This window comes from Rutidosis leptorrhynchoides, chromosome 7, assembly GCF_046630445.1.
Source record: "Rutidosis leptorrhynchoides isolate AG116_Rl617_1_P2 chromosome 7, CSIRO_AGI_Rlap_v1, whole genome shotgun sequence".
NCBI lineage: Eukaryota > Viridiplantae > Streptophyta > Magnoliopsida > Asterales > Asteraceae > Rutidosis > Rutidosis leptorrhynchoides.
The window spans coordinates 24,270,306-24,295,048 of NC_092339.1; the positions used below are offsets into that span (position 1 = coordinate 24,270,306).

Below are 24,743 nucleotides of genomic sequence, written 5' to 3' on the forward strand. Positions count from 1 at the left end.
TATCGCGGATTTAGCTTCCTACGTTTCCCGAAACGGATTGCACCTTTCCAAGGTGCGACTCTTAACGTGACGCGGTTTCCCACGTGGAATTTGAAATGTTTACGTCTAACATCGGCGTAGCTCTTGGTGATTACGAGTCGCGTAGGGTTTTACCTGAATATGAATAAATTTTTTTTTTTTTTTTTTTCTCGGTTGCTCATGAACAACCTCGGCCCCGGTGAATTGATCATCGTTTACTTGGTTCGACAAGGGAGAATGACGTTTCCGGTCACATGTGGTTTCAAAAGGAGTGACGTTAAAACTTGAATGAAAATCATTGTAGTACGAGGATTCGGTTAAAGGAAAATACTTTTCTCAAGTAAATTTGAAGTTGGTAATACAAACTTGTATTATGGTTTCCAAGGTTTAAATCACATGTTTGTTCGGTCCGTCGGGTTGTGGATGGTACGCGGTACTCATGTCTAAACGCGGTCCCGAGGCTTCTTGTAAAACTAGAAGTGAAACGAGTATTTCGATACGGGATAATTAACAAAGATACACCGTGTTGGAATAGAATCTCTTAAGATATGTTTGAACGAGTCAGTTAGGGTTCGAAAAAAATGTTCGTTAGGACTATTCACCCTCGTGGCGAATACTTATGTAATATGAAGAGTTTCTCTATCCATTGAGAAATGTTACAAAAGTTTCCTTAAACGGAAATGCGAGCGATGAGGATAGGAGTGAAATGAGGACTTTGAATAGGATGAGCTTACATCTCGAGGTTGCCATAACGTGCCTCTAGTTGTCAAAAGTTGAAGTCTGAAAGAGAAACGAGATAGTACACGTAGTTGTATAGTTCGGGGTTGCATAATAGTTGGCCGATTATCAGAAACACAAGGGCGTTAAGTCAAAGAAGAGTGAAGTATCGTTGGATTGTGTGTTATCTTAAATTCCAGTAATATCAGACGGAAATGGTGAAATATCAGAGGTATGTAGTGTGGTACGTGATGACGAGAAAATTGATCGGATCCACAATTTAGTATTCGTCCTCTCCGTGCAAAATAACGAATTTAACTAGAAATGTTGGTGTGAAGAATCACGCTCAAGGTTCGATCGCGGAGAGATTAAAGTCGTGTAACACGAGAAAAGTCAGAAATGAATCTTCGGTAGTAACAGACGAGATCTCAGATTTTACGAATACAAGTCTGAGTGGGGAGAGTTTCCTGATTACATGTGGCTTGATTTCGAGATTGATTGAAATGCCTTGACCGTTAACATTATGGTCTAGAAAATTGGACTTCGTCCAACAGAAATTCTCACTTGGAGAATTTGGTATAGAGTTGCTCTTTTCTCAAAAGTTCGAGCGTAAGATGGTGATGTTGTTCGTTTTCCTTCTTTACTTGAATAAGTTAAGATGTCATCTATAAATACGATAACAAATTTGTCTAGATAAGTTTGCATACGTGGTTTAGGAGGTTTATGGATACGGACGAGCTTTGGATAAATCGAATGGTACTAAGAGAGATTTACAACTAACGTTGCGAGTTCGGAAAAGACTCAGGAGACATTGTCTCCCTTAACCCCCAATTGATGATAACCGGAACGGAGGTCGTTTTGGAATACACACGGGATTCATGCAAGAAATCATGAGGTCATGGATGCGAGGGAGAGGGTATCGGTTTCCAACCGAAAATTACTCAGTTCACAATAATCTATACAAGACGATGGGAAAACATTTTTTTTTTTTTTCTTTTTTTTTTTTTTTTTTTTTTATTTTAACGAATATGTTCCGAGCTCCCTAGTTCTATAGGTGTCAAGTCAAAAGTCTTAATGTATATCCTCCAATAAAATTCATAGGCACACAATATTTTTCCTTTGGTCACTTAAATCGTCTAAGTAGTATCTAGGGGAAAAAGTGGAATGTAAAGAGCACGAGTCAAAGACTTGTTTATAAAACGTCTAACGGTAACCGAATCGAATAAACATGAAACGTGAGAATTTCTAGAAGAAACATACCCGTGACTAGTCCATCGTCGTCTCGGGCATCCTGGGCGTTGATGTTGAAAGTTTAACGGCGTGCGTTGGGGTTGATTTTCTTATTTGGGCACGCACTCCTAAAATGACCCGGTTGGCCACATTCAAAACAAACACCCGTCTTGGGTGCATTGTGCTCCTTTTGAGCGACGGGAGCGGTATTCCTACAATCGTGGGCTACATGGCCACTTCTTTGACACTTCAAGCAAAATGGTTTGCCACATTCGCCTAAATGATGTTTGTAGCACTCGTTACAATACGGTAGGTGTCCGGTATAACCCTTCTTGCCGTCGGAGGTGTAAGGCTTCTTAGCAAAGTTGTTGTTGCTTGATTGGGAGGGTTCCCACTTTCTTTTGTTGCCGCCCGATTTATCCTCGGCCTTAGGTGCCGGAACTACGATTTCGTCAACCGTTTCAATTAGTTGGCGAGCCATGTTCATAGCGGCTTGATGAGTAGTGGGTTTGGATGACATCACCCCTTGTTTGATGCTTTTTGGAAGACCGAGCATGTAGAGCTCAATCCTTTGAGATTCGGGGTTAACAAGATTAGGACACATCAAGGATAGTTCGGCGAAGCGTTGATTATAAGCTTTAAGATCGTTTCCGACCGCTTTCAAAGCTCTTAGTTCTTCCTCAAGCTTTCGGGTTTCTTCGCGCGGAAAATATTCAACAATCATCTTTTCCTTTAGATCGGCCCAAGAGAGGGCATGAGCTTCATCGGTACCCACCGATTGAACATAGGTGTTCCACCATGTTAGAGCAATTCCGGAGAAAGTGTGAGTGGAGTATTTGACCTTGTCTTGGTCCCGACAACCGCTTATGCTAAAGACGGCTTCCGTTTGCTCAAACCATCGGGTGAGCACGACCGGTCCCCCGGTTCCATCAAAAGTGTGAGGTTTGCACCCCATGAAAGCTTTATAGGAGCATCCCTCGTTTGAGTTTCCGGCTCCATTGTTGTTGTTGTTGTGGTTGTTATTATTATTGTTGTTGGATGAGTGACCGGCCATGGCCGCATCTACGGCGGTAGCTATCATCCGTTCGAGAGCTTGTTCGGGAGTTTCATTGCGGCGTACACGACGAGGAGCCATTGTTCCTTCAAGACACAAGAATATCGTTGGTTAGTATTTTCAACAATACTAACCGGAGTATGGAATAAGGATAGAGAGAAAATTTTCCTTGACTCGCCCTAAATTCTTTATGTCATAATGTCGGAACGTCCATGTGAATCACCGTAATATAATCCCGGAAATTATATTACCCTGATTCTCATGTGCATTTAACATTACTTCATAAAGTCAAGGTGGCGCGTCAACAAAATTTATCAACATAAGATCAAGATCGAATACGAGTTAGATATGATAGAAGAGTTCGAGTATAAATGCACAAATAGTCAAGTAATTCCTACTGCAGTCTATATGCCGGTTGTAGTCTAGATTCACCTATGTACCCTATGACTCGAGGTGGACACAAATGAACTCTAAATCCCTACAACCAAGGCTCTGATACCAACTGTAGCGACCCCGACAAATCGTCAAGTGACGGCGTCGGCTACTTGGGTCCCATTACCTGATTATAAGTCTTTAAGATAACGTTTGACCAAAAATATGTCGCCTTCATTTCAAAATAAAGATTGTTTCAAAGCTTACAAGAATTGTTCAACCAAAAGTTAAGTTACAACGTTATAAGTACGATTGAAATCTAGGCGACACGGTTTAAAGTAAAGTCAAAAGACGCTCCATGAAATGCATGTATACTCGACATCGGATGCAAGTATCAAATAGTAAGCGGAAGCATGTTTCACATATCGTGCATGACCTGAGAAAAACATAGAAATCTGTCAACGAAAACGTTGGTGAAATCATAGGTTTAGCAAGTAAATTGTATTGAACCACAAGGTTCTTTAAGAATTGTTCAACCAGAATCGTTCACATTCCAAAATAGTATTTGTATCACGAGCACCCAATTATCAAGGCTTAACCGAATCTTCCCTCTGAATTTTGAATTTAGTGTTAGAACTTACACTATACATTGTTGAAATTATATTTCATTCACTAACGGTAGCGAACCGTCTGAATGAGGGTTTGTTAAACCCGTATGGCCACACAACATAATTACACGCTTACACTTACACCCTGCAAGTGGAACTAATGATAATTGGATTGAGGACTTTTGTTCAAACTCGTATGCATCCTTGTATTCGTATTTGTTCACAATGTAAAAGCATGAAAAGTAAATAAGTGTGAAATGTATGTGTTTCTCAGCCCACGATGTAAAGAATAAAAGTGATTAAAAAGTGGGACTATGATCTCACCTCGAGTGCACGAGTATAAAAGTACTTCAACAAGTAAACGTGTGCATGAAAGTTGCTTAGCCTTGACCTAAACAAGTAAGTTATATCAATTAACCGGTTACGACACAAGGTCGGGTGAAATGTGTTCAATTAGTCCTATGGCTCGTTACGACTCGAATAGTATAGCATGTGAACCACGTTGTCAAGTTTCATGCAAGAATCAAGTATAAAAGCATGTTAGAACGATTGTAATAAAGTTTGAGTTGACATTTCAAAACCTTACCATTAGAAAGGAAATCTTATTACGTTTCCAACGATATTTGATTCATCGAAAACGGAGTTACGGTCAAAAAGTTATGGCCAAAACAAGTTTGCTGAAGTTCGGATGAAACAGGCAATTGTCGCGGCGCGACAAATTGCTCCGCGGCGCGACAAATGCCTATGTTGAAGGTCAGAAAGCCTGAAAAACATGTTCTAAAATCACCCTTTGGGCCACGGCGCGACAAATTGCTCCGCGGCGCGACAAATAACGTGGTCTGGTGCCTGGTCAGTTTCAAAAGTTCAAGTCTTGATCCAAAATTCAATTTAGCACAAAACGCAAACCGTAAACACTTAGAATACGCATCTTATATCATTGGAAAGCTCTTTTGACAAGGAATACAATTAACTACCTTTCACAAGCACAAACATCAATTACTATAACCGAAAACTCGTCAATTGATCAAGAAGGGTTTATTTTCAAAGTTTCAAGTTCGTAAAACGTATTTTATGATTCGGGAATCCAATTTACACATACGATATGCCGTTTTGAAGGTAATGAAGCATACATTACAACTAAACACTTACTAATAACATTTCATGGCATTCGAAACATTAAAAGCTCGTTTTAAGTCTATCAAACCCTAACCACAATCCGCAAAAATCAATATTCATGTTTTTGAAGTTTCCTTAATCAACCTACGCATCAAAACGAAGTTAGTGATACTAGTAACACAATTAAAACATGAACTTTAACAATTTAACAACATTAACTCATCCAAAATCAAAGATTTAGCACACCCATTTCAAATGTTCAAACTAGTTACTCAAAACAACGAATCGAGCAAACAAAACATATATTCATGTTATACACGAGCCATAGACACTAACTAACACCATTTCAAGTCAAAAACACGAATTTAGAGAAATCTAGAGTTTTAGAAATGTTACCCAAACGAGATGAAGTTGGTATCAAATTGTAGAGGATGAAGAGAGGATTCCAAATATGTAATTTGTTTTGTTGTAAGCCTCCTAAATCGAATTTAGATGATGAATGATTGAATTGGGTGTTGTGTGTGTGTGTTCTTGCTAGAGAGAAAGAGAGATGAGGGAGATGGATGGAAATGGATGGAGGAGGTGAAGTGGTTGACTAGTTGACCTAGTCACCACTTTGCCCACTTGTCAACTTAAGTCCCTCATGTTTGTAGACGGGTGCGGGAATTAACCAAACGAATATTTTTAAAACGCTCGAGTAAACGGGTGATGTCAAAATTAAATAGCGGGAATATAATGAACGTTACTCACGGAAACTATTAATTTAAATACGAAAGATTATGTTAAAAAAAAAAACGGTGTTAAAATTAAATTTAACGGAAAAACGCGGGATGTTACATAATGCAATCACTTCGGCATGATTTGATGATGTTGCAACAAGTGTTTGTTTTGAGAACGTCATGATATTGCGGTGCCTCCATTTAGGAATACATATCCAGTTTGAGATTTAGCTTTATGTAGATCGGATAAATAATCTGCATCTGTATAACCAAACAAATCTTGTTTCGAGTTGTTAGAATAAAATAATTATAAATCAGTAGTTCCCTGAAGGTATCAAACTATTTGTTTGATCCCATTCCAATATCTTTTGGTAGGGGCTGAGCTGAACCTTGTCAACAAATTAACTGCAAAAGAAATGTCAGATCTTGTATAATCTATAAGATACATAAGAACCTCAATTGCACTAAAATATAGAACTTCCGATCTGTTAAAATTTTCATGATCTTCGCAGGGATGAAATAGATCAGTGTCAATATTGAGTGATCTAACAACAATGAGTTTGTCTTTAAAAAAAAATGTTTTAAAATCTTTTCGGTATAAGTTGTTTGATGTACAAGTAAACCATTAGGCATATGCTCAATTTTCAATCCAAGGTAATACTTGGTTTTTTCAAGATCTTTCATTTCAAAATAATTCTTTAGAAGTTGAATGATTTTATAGATCTCTTTATTTGTTCATATGATGTTAAGAACATTGACATAAACAACTACGATCTCATATCCGAACATTGTTTTTATAAAACATACGTGCAAAATAAGTTTATATTTATACCCTTTTTTTTTATCAAGTAGTCATTTAATCGGTTATACCACATACGTCCCATTTGTATAAACCCATTTAGAAATCTTTGTGATTTAATGAAATATATTCCCTTGGGTTTTACATTAGATGCTTATGATACCTTAACCCTTTAGGTATATTCATATATATCACTATTAAGTGATCCATACAGATAAGTAGTAACAACATTCATGAGATGCATTTAAATAACTACCAGGTTGATTAAGTATCTAATAAGTAATTGTATCTATTACAGGAGGATAAGTTTTCCTCCTAATTCATTTCTGGTCTTTGTGGAAAATATTGAGTTACAAGTCTAGTTTTGCCTTGTAACTTCATTTGCACATTTCTTTTCGGATAAAAATCCATTTGTATCCCATACGTTTCACATCTTTAAAAGTGATAACGATTGATCCGAAAACTTTTCTTTTATCGAGCCATTCTAATTCAACTCGTATTGCTCCTTTCCATTGAGCTCAATCATGTCCATTTTGTATATTCAATGACAGATTTTAGTTCCAGATCATCATCTTTATTCATGATGTCATTGTAACATTATATGAAAATATCTCATAGAGATTTTAATTTCATTTCAGTTCCATAATATTGCATAATTTATCGCAATTTTAGTATTTACATTTATCAATATCCTCTGCAGAAGGAATATTGATTTGTGGTTCTTCTTGAACACTTTCTTTTACCTCATTATCAGCTGATTTTCTTTTTCGAGGATTTTTATCTTCGGAACCAATTGATCTTCCACGTTTGATGCGTGGAAAAGACTCAACAGTGACATTATTGCCAGCTTTTAGAATTTCAGTTCGAGCTGGAGCATTTATCGTTGGTATATATGATTTAGTCACTTTTTTTATATCTGTAAATGCATAAAGTAATTAATTTGCAAGTTCTTGCATATGCATTATTTTTGAACTTTCGTTTCACATTCTTTTGTGCGAGTTCAATATACCTTAATTGATGTTCACATCATGAAGCATCATTTTATTTTTTATTTTTTTTTCTCCCCCTAATCTAGGGAACAATGTTTTATTAAAATGACAATCAGCAAAACGTGCTGTAAAAACATCACCCATCATGGGTTCAATATATCTTATGATTGAAGATGTTTTATATCCAAAATATATTACCATCTTTCTTTGAAGAACCATTTTATTGTGTTGTGGTGATACAATTGGAACATACACTGCACAACCAATGTTCTAAGGTGGAAAATATTTGGCTCTTGGCCAAAATCAAGTATTAAGTGAAAATATTTATGACTTCCACATGGTATAATGTGAATTAATGTCGCAGCATGTAAATTTACATGTTCACATATAAATATTGAGAGATTTGTACTCATTATCAATTGTCTAGTTATTAGCTGCAAGCGTTTATCTATTGATTCAGCTAAACCAATTTTGTGTATGCATATGAGCAACTGGATGTTCAACAACAATCCCTGTAGATATATAATGATCATTAAATGCTTGAGATGTTAACTCACCAGCATTATCAAGTCTCATCCTTTTAATGGTGTAATCAGAATAATGTGTTCTCAATTTAATAATTTGTGCAAGAAACTTTGCAAATGCCATATTACGGCTTGATAACATATAAATATGAGACCATCCGCTAGATGCGTCTATTAGAACCATGAAATATCAAAATGGTTCACATGATGGATGAATTGGTTCATATATCTTACCTTGAATTCTTTCAAGAAACATTTGTGATTCTTTTTCACAATATACTTTTCATTAATCACCATATGTGCTTTCCATTAATCACTATATGTGTTTTTTTTCTTCTTCATAAATCACCATATGTGCTTTTTCATCATATATCCTTTTCACCATATACGCTTTTAATCATATGCGCTGTGTTTTTCACCATATGCGCTTTTAATCATATGCGCTTTTCATCATATGCGCTATGCTTTTCATCATATTCGCTTTTTATCATATGCGCTTATCATATGCGATGCGCTTTTTATGTGAATAGTAAATTAATTAATTTCGTTTTACTATTCATATGAATTAATTTCGATTTACTATTTTGTTAATTGAGTAATATATATACATCATATACTTGTGACTCCGAAAGCTCAAATGAATTTGACCATATAGTTATATGTTGTACCTTGCACATTAATTTTCAGTAGAAGCTTTAGATGCATATTATTTTCAGTAGAAGCTTTAGATGCACTTTTTTTTAATCACCAAATACCACAAACACTTTGTTTGCGTTTGTTCATAGTCATCAATGAAAACCATTTTCTTTAATTTTATTTTATACAATAAAATTAACGCATCATTATTCTTTAAAAAAAAATAATCTATTGTTATTGTTCACTTGTGCCATGTTTAACAACAAAGGTCAACAACCTCTGTCTTGTTTGTTGTGGCAACCAAAAACAACCTTTGCTTTTGTTACCGAGAATCCAAGACCAAAAAACAATTAATTTTCAATTAATCTTTTATCAAAACCATAAATGATTTTGTTGATCTACGTTGATATGGCCAGAAAGAATTGACGGCTGACCTACTTTTGTAAGTGTATTTCGGCTATTATCCAGAAAACGCACAACGACTTTTTTTTTTTTTATGAACTATTTGTTTCATATCTAGCTTAGGCAATTATTGTGAACATTTGGTCCCTATAAGAGCATTTATTTTTTAGACTTTTAGTTGATTTGTACTTGTCACAATTAGGGATAGCACTCGCGGGTCGTGGATGCGGATCCATTGGATCCATCACCCGTACCCGCGGATTTTTTTTTAAGAGACATCCAATTGAACCCTTGTTCGTTGAAACAATTTGACTATATTTTTACTCCCCATTATTAAACGGGCCATTTTGATGCACACTCTTAAAAAAATAATTTGTTTTTTAAGTTTTATTATTCAACCTCCTTTTTTCAACGGTCACGTTTTTAACAAAACATTTGACAAGTTTGGAAAAAAGTTTTTTATTGATTATCATCAAAAGTTTTCTATTGTCACTCTACTGGATGGAATTATGGCATACAACCAAAATTGCAACCCAACACTACATAAGAACAAAAATGTTGTTTTTAATTAACATATGTATATGTGTTAAACTCGGAATAATAATAACTTATTTTAGAAAATTAACATAAGACATGTTGAAACATTTTTGTCACATTTAGCTCATCAAGTCTAATACTTATCATTGATAGATTTTATCACGTCTAGGAGATGTTTACTTTTTTCTTGTATTAAGTCCTACTTTCATTTACCTTTGTTTGGAAAAAAGTTTTTTTTTTACTTTGCTTTCCCCCTTTCTGTAAAACTCATTTAAGCACTTTCTTTGTTTTTTTTTTTAAAAAAAAACTTCCTTTTTTTTTACGTTACCCGTAAATTATAAATATATAAAAAAAAACTTTTTGTTTAAATTTTTTTTCTAGTTTTTAAAAGGCCACTTGACCAATTTTTTAATTCTTTCACAACACCTGATATCGTGATCGTGACCTTTCACCAAAGCAAGAGATATTCTTGATAAACTAAACACGGACTCGTGTTTGAAATTGTCGGCCACAAAAAAATTCATTTGATAAAAGTATATATATATTTTTTAGTTATAGAAGGAGACCACTTCATTTTCAATACTTCATTTTTGACAAAAAACTATTCCATTTTACCATCCCCTTTTTTTTCTTACTTTAACTTTTAAGATATACTTTTAATAAAAATACAAACTACTTTTTCTTATTTTAACTTTTAAGATTTACTTTTAATAAAAATACAAACTACTTTTTGTATTTTAACTTTTAAGATTTACTTTTAATAAAAGTACAAACTACTTTTTCTTATTTTAACTTTTAAGATTTACTTTTAATAAAAATACAAACTATTTTTTTTTTATTTTAACTTTTAAAATTATAAATTTAAGAATAAACATTAGTATGCATGAAATAAATAATAATTAATTGCATAAGTAATCATAAATGTTAGATAACATATAAAGACCCCGTCGTATTCGTATTGATCGGAATTAATCTCGACCCATGGTACCATGTTGTCAAATGACGTGTTGCGTACATAAAGTACCGTGTTGTCAAATGACGTGTTGCGTACAATCATGAGGTCTTATTAACATAAATATAAATGTTAGTGAAGTTAATAAGAGTTAGATTACAGAAAATATAATTCAGGTGGTATAAACGACCATATATAACTTAAATAACATAAATATAAATGTTAGTGAAGTTAGTAAAAGTTAGATTACAGAAATATAATTCAGGTGGTATAACCGACCATATATAACTTAAATAACATAAATATAAATGTTAGTAGTCCAAAATTTGATATATTCGAGTCTGAAAATTATTAATAATTTCATACCTTGATTAGTGATTCGTGATCGTTTGAGATATCTTTTAATTACACTAAGATTTTCGTGTTGATAACGTGTTATAATTCAGTAGGCTTATAACTACCTTTAATGGTTATAAGAACAAAGAGAGAAAAAAGAGAGAAGAAGGAGAGAAGAAATATTGATATTGATATTTCAAGAGAAATGGTGCACCTTAAATGGCTACCATACATGTCTATTTATAGCATAAAATATTACTATGCAAGAAATATAATAATAATAAAATTAACATCCAATCTAGATATTTTATAACAAAATTGTATATAATAATTCTAAAATATTTTACCACCGTCCAATTTACGGGCTCTAAAACTAACACAACGGGCTCTTAAACTCATAAGTATAATGAAAAAGATATTAATTGTGAGAAATAAAAAAATTTGTAAACCTTAAATTACTAACACCGCTTTTAAAATTTATCAACATCACATGCTCTTAAACTCAAAAGAATTTTTAAAATTTGTCAACACCATAGACTCTTAATTAATTCTTATACTTAATCTATTTTTTTAGTATCGCTATTTACATACTAATATGAACTTAAAATTACATTTTTTGCACGGTTTTTTATACACCCGTGCAACACACGGGCTCAAAAACCTAGTATATATATATATTAACAAATTTATTACCACCCGCCGTAACGTACAGGTATCCTCACTTGTTCATAACATTAAGATGGGGAAATGTAAGAGACTCATAATCTATTTATTCATATAAAAGGTCTGTACAATCATTTTAAGTGTTCATTAAATTTTTATCAAACAAGTTATTATGCAAAGTTTAATTAATCAATCTTTAAATCATTCATATTTTAAATCATTGACTACTTAATCATTTTGTTTTATCACTAGCAATCAATTTAGAAATATAAGTGGGAAAAATCCATTTTCTCACCTCTTAATCTATAACCTATGTGGTAAATAAATAATTGTATAATAATAATAAATAAATAATACAGAATACTACTTTCTTCACTTAAGAAATGTTCACCTTACTATTTTTATTTGTTCAAAATATATTATCGCTTACTTCAAATAATAATTAAAAACTTTTAAAGTTTTAATTATATTATTTTCCTTATTAAAATTTTTATATTAAATATAACAATTAATTTATTAATTACTTTTTATTACCATATTAAAGGGATGAAAATGCAAATTAAACCGGACTATTTTATGGAACAAAGGAGTAGATAAGTAAATGAATGGTAAATTTTAATTAAATTTATAAATATAAAAGAAACAAATTTCAGAACTAACAACCTATCACTTTATCCCCAACAATAAAAAAAAAAAAAACCGTTGAATATTTTATTTCCTTAAAAACCCTAATTTTGACCCCAAAATTTGACCACTTCCATTTCGTCATCATGTATTTATCCAATCTTTCCTTTTAGAACTCTATTGGAAGGAAAGATAACAGATAAAGCTTTCATTTTTCTCTTCATTATTTCTATTCATTACATACAAAATCAAACCCTGCCTACTCATTTCGTACCGGTCAATCTGCACAATAATTATCACAAATTAGACAACTTTTCAATGATATTTAGCTATCTGCTACTCTTAAGAATCATCTTCTGATATATAAACAGGTATCTCTACTTATGAAGTTTTCAATTATTCCAATTATTAGTGTTTTTGTTTTATACTTTATTAGTCAACCAATATGTGAGGTTATGATTAATTACCTTTCAACGTTTATATTCAATTGGCTATACATATGTATACTGTGAAATTTTTGGGATTTGGGAAGTAATGTGTGCTAGTTTGTGTTTTTTTTTTTTTTTTTTTTTGTTAACCTTGATTTGATAACTATATTGTTACATTTCCAGGTGGTGTGTTTGATGTTGGCATATAAATGATAGGGTGCTTTACAAGAGGATAATGGCATTAGTAACCCACCAAGTTCAGGTATATGGATTATGGAACATTGACCCATTTGTCTTGTTCTGTATTTAGATTACGAGCAATGAATAAATACACAACTTTGCAAAAAAAGATATAATAATAATCTCATATTACCAAGTATGAGTAATATGATGATAATAACTAATAATGTATATGTATATGCATGTGAAGGGTTCATATGCTCCTCCAAGATATTTACCTTCGAAGAGAGGGATCGAATCAAACAATTTTTTAGCAACGTTTCCAATCGTGAAGAGGACAGATATTCTTTTATTGAAGCATAGATCTTGTTTATGGTAAGTACGGGTTTATCGGTACTTGGTAATCAAGATGCAAATTGATGATTTAAATTTTGTTCATGATATCCCCAATCTTGTATACTGATGTAATTTTCTTAAAACAGTATAAAGGCGCCTGAATCAAAGACGAAATTATTTAAAATATCATGTTTTAAAGGAAACGTTCAGAATGATGAATCGGGAGGCCGTGAGAAAGGGTCCAAGTGTGTAAAGAATCCTGTTAGATTTTCTTATGTGCCACAAGATCGCAAAGAAACTTTAGCCGAATTATCGAAGGTGAAGAACAATCATGCTACCCCCACCTCAAATATGGACGGGACCAGTTCGGGGTCTCAAGCCATCCAACATTTGTTTAAAAGCTGGTTGACTTTGTTACGCACACCGTCTTCACAAAGTCAACTACTTAATGGAACATTAGATGAGGAGGAAACATCTATTAATGAAACCGTGGAAACAGACCGCAAGATCCAAAACAGTGGAAGAAGAACTGTGATTTCAAAAACCGTTTGGCGTGGTTTTTTGGATCTGGATCCAGCAATAAAGATACCTGCAATGATATTGTAAGTTGGAGTGATTACCGTTTTTATTGTTTTATGATGCTACATGTTAAATTTTGGCAAAAAGGGCAGGGTGTGTAATAGACAAACAGGTCAAGAATGGGTCCACTTTTGCATGGGAGGGAACTGGGCGGGTCGGATTGACTGGACGTTCTTCTGCTCTAAGATTATTAATTTGGTTTATATAGTTTGATGTGCAATATATATTAGAATTATGTTGGTATTACTTTACTTATCAAATAAATTGATTTAGGAACACACCTTGGGCACGGTTTGAGCCGTTCATTTGTCTTGTTTTCTTCTTAGCTTTTCAACCCATTTGACTTGTTAGTTGACTAAAAAACAACCCACATGCTACTTGTTATCAAGTAATTTGGTCGATATTGCCACCTGCTGGATCACATTATTATTTTGTCTCGAAGAATTGTTATTGGTAAAAGGGGCAAATTTGGAATATGATCCCAGATTTGGAATTTTTCTAATAATGTAATGTGTCAGAGGTTAAGAATCTGTAATATTACTGCATAATCCTGTCTTTTAAATACACTGGTTTAGGATTTTTAGGAGTTTTAAGAGTCTTTTGGACATAATTATGTAAATTGTCATGTTATCTAGATTTACTGTACACCATTTTCTAATAAAAAACCATTACTTCTCCTTATTATTTATAATTTATTTGTCTTGATTTGAAGCATACCGATGTACCTGGCGATTAACATGAAGTATGGACCTGATGTTGCGAAGGAGCTGACACCTTTATGGATATTTGGACCTCTGCTTGTGGCACTTTACATCAAAATCGTACAAGGTTTATGTTTACTCTACATTTATAGCTTCAAGCAGTCGGTCAAAGTGGTCAAGAACTTGCCCGTGTACTACAATTACGTTGTTAGTGGAAAGCTGAAAGAAACCGTACACGTTCGTTTATGGCAACCTGCGGTGGAATTTAGGAATTTAGGTTATAAAGGAATATGGAAACAAGTTCAAGAATGGATCGTTGATAAGTATTTCGATTACATTGAATCGATATGGCCCCATTATTGCAAATTGATTAGGTTTCTGAAGAGGGCCAATTTCATCTAGGTTTTGAAGATGATGATGATGATGATATTTTCATGTTCAATTTAATCCACTTTTTATTCGTCTAATGTTTCGGAATAGGGCAGATTTGAGGTACGAGATAGGAAACTCCATTTTGAATTGGAGTTCATCTCAAGGATTACAAGCATCAAGGAAAGAAAAAGAAAAAAAAGAAGTTGGATTTTGTATCTTGAAATATGTTGTATTTGAGTTCAATTAACCAATTTTTACAGAGAATTTTATGTCATGGTTAAATTTGATTATATTTTTTTAACAGTATACCTTATCATCTTTGTGCATATTGAGCATTCTTTATATTTCAATGTTGTAGATGACAGGGTAAAGCATTTATATGGTCTTGTTGTACACATGAAATTTGATAGTAACTTACCATCAAGCCTTATAATGTTGCATATGACCCATTTTTTTCCATTTTGTTTTTTTAACGACAATCCTTAAGTTGTCATTGAGGAGCTTAAAAACGATTATGTTGACTTTTAGATGCCAGATGCCAGTTATTTAAAATTGACAAGAATTTAAGCATGGTTGTCCTTAGAAAAATCTTTTATTATGCAATATTTGCTCAAAGCAAATATTCAGTTTCATAAAATCAACTATTTGACTGAGGTACAAGAATTTCCACTTCTGATTATCGAGATTCTAATGTACATAAGTCTTCAATATTTCCACCATTTACATGCTAAGTGTTTACAATAAATAACACGTGCAATGGGCAATCAGAATCTATGGTAACACAATTTTACAGACAAAAAAAACTCAAAGTGACGAGTTTGGTAAAGAACCCATTGGGATTACTGTATGGCGATCTTTAGTCCCCCAAAATTTTGCAGGAACAGCTTTTAACAACCACCCTGAGAGGAATCACGATGAAGACGTTGATTCTGTATCCTGAACTAAACTGTGTTGACCCACACGGACATTATTCGAGCTTCTTGTGGATCCGGTCCAAAGATCTACGCCACACGGGCAAGTAGCAATCTTCTTGAAACAAGTTTTGTGGTAAACCAATTCACAAGATTTACACCTTTCCACATCACCTTCCTGCAGATGAAAATGATTAACTTGAAAAATGGGTCAACCCGGATTGAACCACCTGACCCACCCATTTTGTGGCCTATAGGAAAGATATGAAAAATGACTTCAAGATTACCCAACATTCATCCCCGTAATCTTGAAACAATCCTCTTTCGATCACGTTCTTCACTCGATCTAAACGAACTTGATTTTCTTTCTTTGTTTGCATAGGTTGCAATCGACCCTTTCTACTATCTTAGGTAAACTGCCGGTCTCGTTTACCTTTTTACGGTCTTCGGCCTTCATTCTTCGGTCTCCGGTATTCGGCCTTCGGTCTACGGTTTTTGGCCTTCGGTCTACGGTCTAGACTCTCTCTGTCTCTGGTCTAGACTTTCTTTCTGGGTCTAAGCGCCTTTTTCGGTCTAGGTGCCTTTCTCGGTCTAGGTGCTTTTCTCGGTCTTTTGCACCTCGACTTTCTTTCTTTCAGTCTTCCTTCTGATCACCGGTGATGATCACCTTTCTTTCTTTCTACGGACCAGGGTCTTCCTGCTCTAATACCAATTAGGGGAACATACATGTTCTTTCTTCTATTCATACCAAATATTAAAACGTATTCAACATACAATTCTATACTCAAAATTGAATTGAATATACTGATAAAACAAAAGAACACATACGACTACATTTTTAATGCTTCTGCTTATTTTCATTCACGACAATAAGATGCTATATATATATATAGCTACCAACTCATTCACGACAATAAAACATTCTAAAGTCCTATTAATTAATCAAATACAAATTACATGAATGTGTGTGTACTCACGTTCCATTATTTTAGCCAACAACTAACCCATTTTCTTCTTTAGTAATGAATCCGTAAATGTCACACGCTCAATTCCATACTTCCTACTAATTAAAACCATAATTTGTCTTCTTGGATCACTTAATCGGGCTGTAACTTGGGCTTCAAGATTACCCAACAATTACTTGTAAAGTTGTTTTTTTTTTTTTTTTTTTTGAAAGGCAATTGTGATTGATGATTTTTCTAATTCATGCGATTTATACGGTTAATACGTCATTGAAAATACACGTTGTTGGTTCTTGAAGTCATCGGATACTATAGATCAAAATTGAATCTTGGATACAAACAATAGACTAAAACAAAATTTAGTAAACAAATCTGGTTGAAGCTAAGTACGTTTATAAACACATTAATATGTATCCTTTTCATTTATCTCTTCTGATCTTATTTTCTTTATATTGTTTGTACCTTTTATCATCTTATTTGAACGAAGCATATATAATGTTACAATTTGTTTTCGCCATAACCTGATAATTGTAAAAAGGGTGCAAAGTTCATTTCAGTCACGAACATTAAATTTCAAATGCAGAATTAATCTAAATAATTATGAGTAATTACCAGTTAGACCCATAATATTTCTTAATTATCAGTTTCATAAACATGCCTAAATTTGTTAACACAAGCTAACCCAGACACCCAATACCGAAACAACCTAACCCATACATTATTTGATCAACCACAAGAATTGAGGTTTGATCGCGCTTTGTAGCGAGTATTTTGAGTTTATACTACTCGCAATTTCTATAAAAAAAAATACCTAACGATAAAAATAAAATAAAATAAAATAAAAATAAAAAGTCGTGAAGAGTAACTCCAACCAATAGGAAGTCACTATCCACTCTTGTCCATAATCTATAGTATAATATAATATAATTAATTTAATTACACAAAATGTTGGAGCACAAGTGCAAAACTCAACACCATAACCAACAAAACAAAACAAATGACAAATTCAGAATGTATAATATATTAAGATCTCAAACATTCTAGATTCATCCCTAGGATCTTTTTATTATTTATAAGGGCAAACTCACGTACTCGACATAATTTTACACGAATCCCTAGGGGATCTTATTACATTATTAGTAACGATACAAGATGAAGACAAGAAAGAAAAACCAAATTCAGACCAAAAACGAACAAGAAAACAAAACGACACTCATCAACTATGCTAACCGGTTTAACCAGTGTAACCGGCTCATTACAAAATTTGGATCCACAAATCATCAAATTCATTTTCATCATTCACGCTTTTGTAGTGACAGTTGTATCTTTAATCATATTTGTATACATAAAGGAGAAACAGACTCGTTTGTATGTTTCAGGTGATGGTACTATTCACTACTATTAGTGTTCCCTCCAAGCCTTTCGATTGCAGCCCCTACACTCGGCTTCACATTGTTGCTTTCGTGAAGAATAGGGCTCTCTTCATTTGCTTTCTCAATTAGTTTCAAATGAAGCCAACCTGTCACCAAAACGCTCATTCACAAATTACAACCATTAATCACTATAACGTGCATGGAGTTCAGAAATGTTGCGCTAATGATATTGCCTGATTATTCGAAAAGCGAGTATGCCATTTTTGTAATGTTTTTGATTGTTGGAACAAAAAAGCATAATATTTTTATTTGATTGTTCTATGCGTAAATAACTTACAAACTTGTGATAAACTACGGTAACATAATAATAATTGTAACCTCAACAATTCATCACAAACACAAAGAAAAAATAGCAAAATTAGCTTTGGCTCAACCATTAATCACTATAACTTACAAACTTTTGCACATATAAGGCACAATTCATCACAAGCCAAGCATGACCTTAGTTTAACTTTCGGTCAACGGCTTAATAAGGCAAAATTAGCAATAGCTAAAAATAGCATTCAATCAAACATACATGAATTTAGATGATCATTTATTAAACTTTCAACTTTATTGAAGGTTCTAACTTAGTTTTCAGACAAGATAAGGGATTGGACAAATCACCTAGAGGGAAGCAGAACGTTGCACCCAATACTGAACCCAATAGGACGTTCCTCCCTCGCCATGCAAGTGATCCAGGCACTGAAAAAAATCAAATCAAGACACAAGTTTATGCTCAGACTAAATAAGTTATCAGAATTGTGTTAGCTTTTTCGAAAATCTTACTGATTAGACTGAATGTTGCAGCAGTAGCAGAACCAGCTCCAACAATATTATAAACATCATGAACTCCTCTTTTTTCAGCAAGAATATTTTTCAAGCCGTAAAATGCAGCTGTGAACATACCAAGTCGGACACCGCCAACTATCGAACCACGTGTAATTCTAATAAACCTTTTCTCCATTGCATCTCTCATTAATCGATATTGTTCCCTCTTGTCAGATGTGCTCCCTAGTTTCAACGTTACTTCAGCATCCTTACTCTAATATAAAAACATAACCAAGTATTCAATTTCTCTTTGATTATTCAATAATTCACACATCTTTTTACAATGTTACATACTAAGCATCTTCCCCACCATGTTATCGAGTGGTTAGTCGTTCTTAAGATAATTATAATACAATGGTAACGCACTTCAATGAGTAATTATAATTTGTGTACAACAAAACTTACGACAGACGCAGAGGCTTCCTTCATGCCTCCATATAATAATCCAGCAAATACTCCAACGACAGTTGCTGTACCCCAGTTTACAGTTCCGGCCAACTTTGAAGTTCTCTGTGTTCAACGCAAAACGTAAACGAGAAACGATTAATTTAGGGTGAGATATTAATTGTAACCAATACAACTTTTATCTTTTGTAACATAAACGTATCAAGTTTATATGATGCTGGACAATCCTATTGAAAGCAGAGGAGAACTAATCATTGTGGCTCAAACAGTCAACCACTCAAGAAAATTACTAATTTACCATTCACAAATTTCATGATTCAAGTTAAATGCAGAATAGATAATTTAATTTTTTGAATACAAGTACTCTCCCATTACATACACTATATAATCATGTTTTCTAGCTCTCAATCAAACACAACATCACACCCTAAATGTTGCAGACTTGCAGTGTGCAACATCTATGAACACTCAAGCTAAAGTTAAGCCTAATTTGTGTTGGTTTATGTGAATTTTCCAACTATAGTTCTATAAACCCTAAAATATTATTACCACAGGCAAACAAATACATACATATAGTACGGAAATTAGAAAAGTAACAAAATTCTTACATCATATGAAGCATTTTCTTGTGTTTCTTCATTGACTTCCATTGTCAATCAAATATCAGTAAAAAACAAAGTCCCCCTGTAGAAATGACTAAACCTTGTTGGGTAAATAAAATCAAAGTACCAAAAATTAAGCTGCAATTAGCTGAGAGTAATATGAAGCTGGATCACATAATAAGACAACAGAGCAGTGTAATTAGGTTCACCGATGTAATCGATAACAGTATTTTAACAGTTCAACTAATGATTTAAGAGTAACTAACATGATTTTTACCTGATTCTAGCGATGAACAAAATGGTGAATTGGTGCAAAGTTTGGGGGTTTTGGGATCAGGATGACCGGTTTTAAGTGAAATAATTTGGCCCAGTTACATTAAGAGCCTAGTAACTGACCCATTATGAGAAATGGGCCAATATTTGGATATTTTGTTGCATTTTATCGCCGTCCTGTCAAGTTTATGGGCTCTGTGCGATAAATAAAAGTGGGGCCTTATATACACAAAACTTTCAAATATAAAATAATAAAGTTTAATATTACTAATAAATTCATAATTACCGCGATCAATCAAAATAACGGACGTAGAAAACGTGGTATCAAATCTAATAGAAAACGTAGCAGGGTGTATTTTATTTTTTAGTTTTTTAAATTATTAATTATCAAATAGACTCATGTATGGATAATGGGCCTAGGTATGCAACATTAGAGTATATTTTTTGGGCCCTATAGATATTGGGCTCTGTGCGGCTGCACGGGTTGCACGGACCAATATCTGGCCCTGCTAATCCTAGTCTTATCCTATCCTAAGGCCCTGTTTATTTTTATTTTTTTCTTATTAGGTACTCTTATCTTATCTGAATTAATATAAGATGTTTGTGTGAAATAAGTGATAAAGTAATAATTATTATTCGTTTTATGTGTTGAATATTCGTCTGAATAATTGAATTTACCAAATAACCTTCCATATGAGGTAGTTAAGAAAACGGTTAATAATAAAATTTAAAAAGTAAGGACCTAAACAAAAATTTACATTTATTTGAATTTTTATTCATTAAGACATACTCCGTATCATATATAATAAGTCACAAACAAACACCTTTCAATATCTTTTGTATTAAGTTCCCTACTATTGAGTCGATTAAGGTCATGTTTGTTTTGCACTTTAATTGACTTAATACAATAGAACTTAATGTGAGAAGCTATTATAAATAAGAATGTCTTAATTTAAAAAATCATAAATTTGTGAATTTTCATTTAAGTCCCCAGTTTTTAATAACTGCTATTTTAACTACCTACTTATAAGGTTAATTTAGTAAATTTAATATTCAGACGTTTATTCAACCCAAAAAACAAACAATAATTATCTATTCGTCAATTAATTTTTTCAGACGTCATATATATATTCAAGGAAAAATTACGCCGTTGATACCTGTGGTTTGTTTATATTTTCATGACAAAACCTTAACTTTATTTTGTGCGTCGTTGGTACCTCTACTGTGCTTAAGTTTTGTGGTTGGTACCCCATAGTAACGTCCGTCAATTGTTAATGGTTGACACCTCACATGTGCCACGCATGTGAGGGCACTTTTGTCCATTTAGTTATTTACTACACATCATCAATTAGATTATAACCACTATTTTTTTTTTTTTTTGTCCATTTAGTTATTTACTACACATCATCAATTAGTTTATAACCACTATTTTTGCTTTTTAGTGGATTTTGCAACAGGTTCGTATATTACTCTTTAGTGAATTTTGCTCTGAGATAATCAAAGCCTTTTTGTGAATTTGTGTTTTTACCAGAAATTAAATCATAGCTTTCGTTATATATTTTATTAATATGTTTTTGTGCTAATTGTATTTTACTCCATCTCGTTCTTTTTTGCAAGTGGCGGCCACTGAGGAGACAATTGCTCCGCCTCTAAGAGTTGTTCAAATCGGAGGACTGGTATTTTACTTAATCTCGATTTAATTTTTTCGTAATTGTATTGCTACTGAATATAGATTCACTCTGCTTGAAAAAAAGAATAATAATTCAAAAAATTCAGAAAACTTAATCTGGCCCAAAATATATTTAACCCAAAAAGCTACTCAAAACCTTTAAACAATTCAAGATTCTTAACTAAAGAATATCACTTTTCAACCATTACAAGCAAAGCATCCTCCACTTATATGCTACTTCAATTCCTAAAGCCATACTCTCACTTTAACTCCCAACTATTTTCTATCTTGTTACATCTCACACAATGTCTAAGCTCGGGTTCATGGTTATATTTATGCCGTTACTAATATCGTACGTTCCACTTGTCTATAGTTTGGGTGTGTCTCATGTATGTCGATCTTATTGTGGCAACATAACTATAGATTACCCGTTTGCTCTTCAATCCGGATGTGGTCATTCGGGCTTTAGAGATCTTCTTTTTTGCATCAACGATGTCCTCATGTTCCACATTAGTTCAGGCTCATACAAAGTTTCAAAAATAGACTACGCTTATCGTTCAATAACATTACACGACCCTCATTTGTCCACTTGTGACTCTATTGTGCTAGGAGGCAGGGGAAACGGGTTCGTGGTGGAGCATTGGCGGGCCCCATACTTAAACCCGTCGTCAGATAACGTGTTCATGCTATTGGGTTGTTCAACCCAATCACCATTGTTTCAAGGCTTTCCAACGGGCAACCATGTACCGTGTAGAAATGTTTCAGGCATGGGTTGTCAAGAGTATTATGGTTGTGAAGGTTGGATGAATCTTGGGCTAGCCCGAATGGGCCTAGCTTATGGAACAGGCCCACCTATATGTTGTGCTTTACCTTTTGTATCAATCAAGAGTGTAAATCTAAGTAAACTTGAATGCCAAGGCTATAGTAGTGCATATACCCTTGCGCCTTTGCGGGTAAGCGGCCCATCTGAATGGAATTATGGGATACGGGTCAAGTATGATGTGGAAGCAAGTAACTATTCGTATTGTAAAGCTTGTGAAGCAACCGGGGGATCTTGTGGACACGATATGGAACGATTATCACAATTATGTTTGTGTGGAAGTTGGAATTCTACATCAAATTGTGATTCAAGTAAGTCCCTTTTCAATAAAAATTATGAAAAAAAAAAAGTTGTACAAAATTCTTCGTACAATAATAATTTAAGGAAAATGCTAACAATAGCTCTTAGGGCTATCGTTAAAATACATAAAAGATGATGTACAATTTAATAACCGCCACAATAATGTCAAAATAACCGTTAAAATGTACAAGTTTTTTATGCATCTTAACGACAGCCCTTAAGGTTGTCGTTAGCATTTTTCATAATTTAATATCTACGAATAATTGATAGTTTAATTAAATGGTTTATGTAGTTATCAAAGTAACGGTAGGAGGATCATCATTGGCAATGAACAAGTTATCAGGTAAGTCGAATTACATTTTACCGAATACTAAGAACAAAAGTTACAAAACATATGTATTTGAATCCGTACAAAACTGATGTTTTGGCAGGATTATTGATAGCCACAACTGCTTTCTGGTTTACGTCTTTTGGAATGTGAAATTGTCAATCTAACTTTGGATAATCAAGAAAGAGTAAATGCACATCAGCACATAAAGCATGAAGAAATATCAAATGTGCTATGCGATATTTATTTTTATTTAATAATAAAAGTAAGGCCTACATGAAAACCAAATATAGAAGAACAGGGTCTACATAATTTAGAGAAAGTTTCTTATTCAAGTATATTGAGTGAAATTTTGATTGAGAATGTATCGTGTATCATTTTAACTTTTTATGTTTTTAGGAGAAACATGAGAATCTTCTTTTTTCAATTGCAATATTATCTATAACGCTAAATAAATATATTAAAATGGGGCCAATGTATGAATAAAATAATTAATTTAATTCTTTTGATTGTTCAAACGGTAATAATCTAGATGGAAAGTATAAATCCTAGTAAATATATTCACTCTGAATAACGTGAAAAATCACAGTTTCTTAAATTTCATACTTTGGGAGCTAAATTACTTAACTAACTTTACATCATAATGCGAAACTACTTATGTTCATTCATATAAATTACGGAGTATTACTTTCGTCTTAAATCTATTATGAAGTACTATCTACCATTCCTTTTTTTTCAAATGTCTTAACATAATTATTCACGTCCATAGTTTTTTTAGAGACACGGACCTAAAAATGTGTCCACGTACATAAATAAATAAAAATGATGAGGTAAAATTCTTTTATACTCTTATTCTATGTACGTAGGACAAAATGATAGGTAAAATAAATGATAAATCAAGAAACAACAACAACAACAATAACAACAACAAAATCCAATCCCATATGTGTGGAGTATGGGGGAGGTGGGACGTAGACAATCCTTCCTCTATCCTTGAACAAAAAAAGTCATTTTTCCACCCCGAGTGAAACACTCCCAAGAGTAGAGAGAGTCATCCTTCTCTTGATTCGACGGATAAAGAGATTGCTTCCAAGTGGACCTCCGGCCAAAAAGTAGAAACACAAAAAAAAATTAAAAATAAAAATAAAAATAAAAAAATGAAAAAAATATATAAAAAATAAAAAAATAAAAAAATATAAAAAATAAAAGAAAAAAAAATAAAAAAATAAAAAATAAAAGAAAAAAGAAAAAAAATTTAATAAAAAGTAAATAAATAAATGAATAAATAAAATAGTAAAAATAATTAAATAATTTCGCCATGAAGATGGTAGATTCAAA

The 24,743-nt window shown here is 33.2% G+C and overlaps 3 protein-coding genes across 6 annotated transcripts; 2 read left to right on the forward strand and 1 right to left on the reverse strand.

Moving 5' to 3' along the window:
• The first annotated feature begins 12,464 nt into the window (after positions 1-12,464).
• Positions 12,465-15,198, forward strand: LOC139858212 (uncharacterized). The gene is made up of 5 exons (XM_071847063.1): positions 12,465-12,667; positions 12,908-12,986; positions 13,155-13,279; positions 13,387-13,842; positions 14,532-15,198. Exons 2-5 carry the CDS (start codon positions 12,960-12,962, stop codon positions 14,920-14,922), a joined length of 999 nt encoding a protein of 332 aa, XP_071703164.1. The 5' UTR covers positions 12,465-12,667; positions 12,908-12,959; the 3' UTR covers positions 14,923-15,198.
• A 2,576-nt stretch (positions 15,199-17,774) lies between these two features.
• Positions 17,775-20,417, reverse strand: LOC139858213 (uncharacterized). 2 transcript variants are annotated; one of them, XM_071847064.1, is made up of 6 exons: positions 20,293-20,417; positions 20,022-20,097; positions 19,414-19,518; positions 18,967-19,222; positions 18,805-18,882; positions 17,775-18,284 (listed from the first exon to the last, which is right to left on the reverse strand). In XM_071847064.1, the coding sequence occupies exons 2-6, from the start codon at positions 20,061-20,063 to the stop codon at positions 18,154-18,156; spliced, it is 612 nt and encodes a 203-aa protein (XP_071703165.1). In that variant the 5' UTR covers positions 20,064-20,097; positions 20,293-20,417; the 3' UTR covers positions 17,775-18,153. The 2 variants fall into 2 exon arrangements, with proteins under 2 accessions (XP_071703165.1, XP_071703166.1); XM_071847065.1 differs by having other exon boundaries at positions 20,022-20,109; positions 20,293-20,331.
• Positions 20,418-21,846: 1,429 nt separating this feature from the next.
• On the forward strand, positions 21,847-23,801 carry LOC139858634 (uncharacterized). Of its 3 annotated transcripts, none has more exons than XM_071847465.1 (4): positions 21,847-21,964; positions 22,567-23,088; positions 23,370-23,420; positions 23,509-23,801. In XM_071847465.1, the coding sequence occupies exons 2-4, from the start codon at positions 22,641-22,643 to the stop codon at positions 23,556-23,558; spliced, it is 549 nt and encodes a 182-aa protein (XP_071703566.1). In that variant the 5' UTR covers positions 21,847-21,964; positions 22,567-22,640; the 3' UTR covers positions 23,559-23,801. The 3 variants fall into 3 exon arrangements, with proteins under 3 accessions (XP_071703566.1, XP_071703568.1, XP_071703567.1); XM_071847467.1 differs by having other exon boundaries at positions 21,863-21,964; positions 22,574-23,088; XM_071847466.1 differs by having other exon boundaries at positions 21,888-21,964; positions 22,570-23,088.
• The last annotated feature ends 942 nt before the right edge of the window (positions 23,802-24,743 follow it).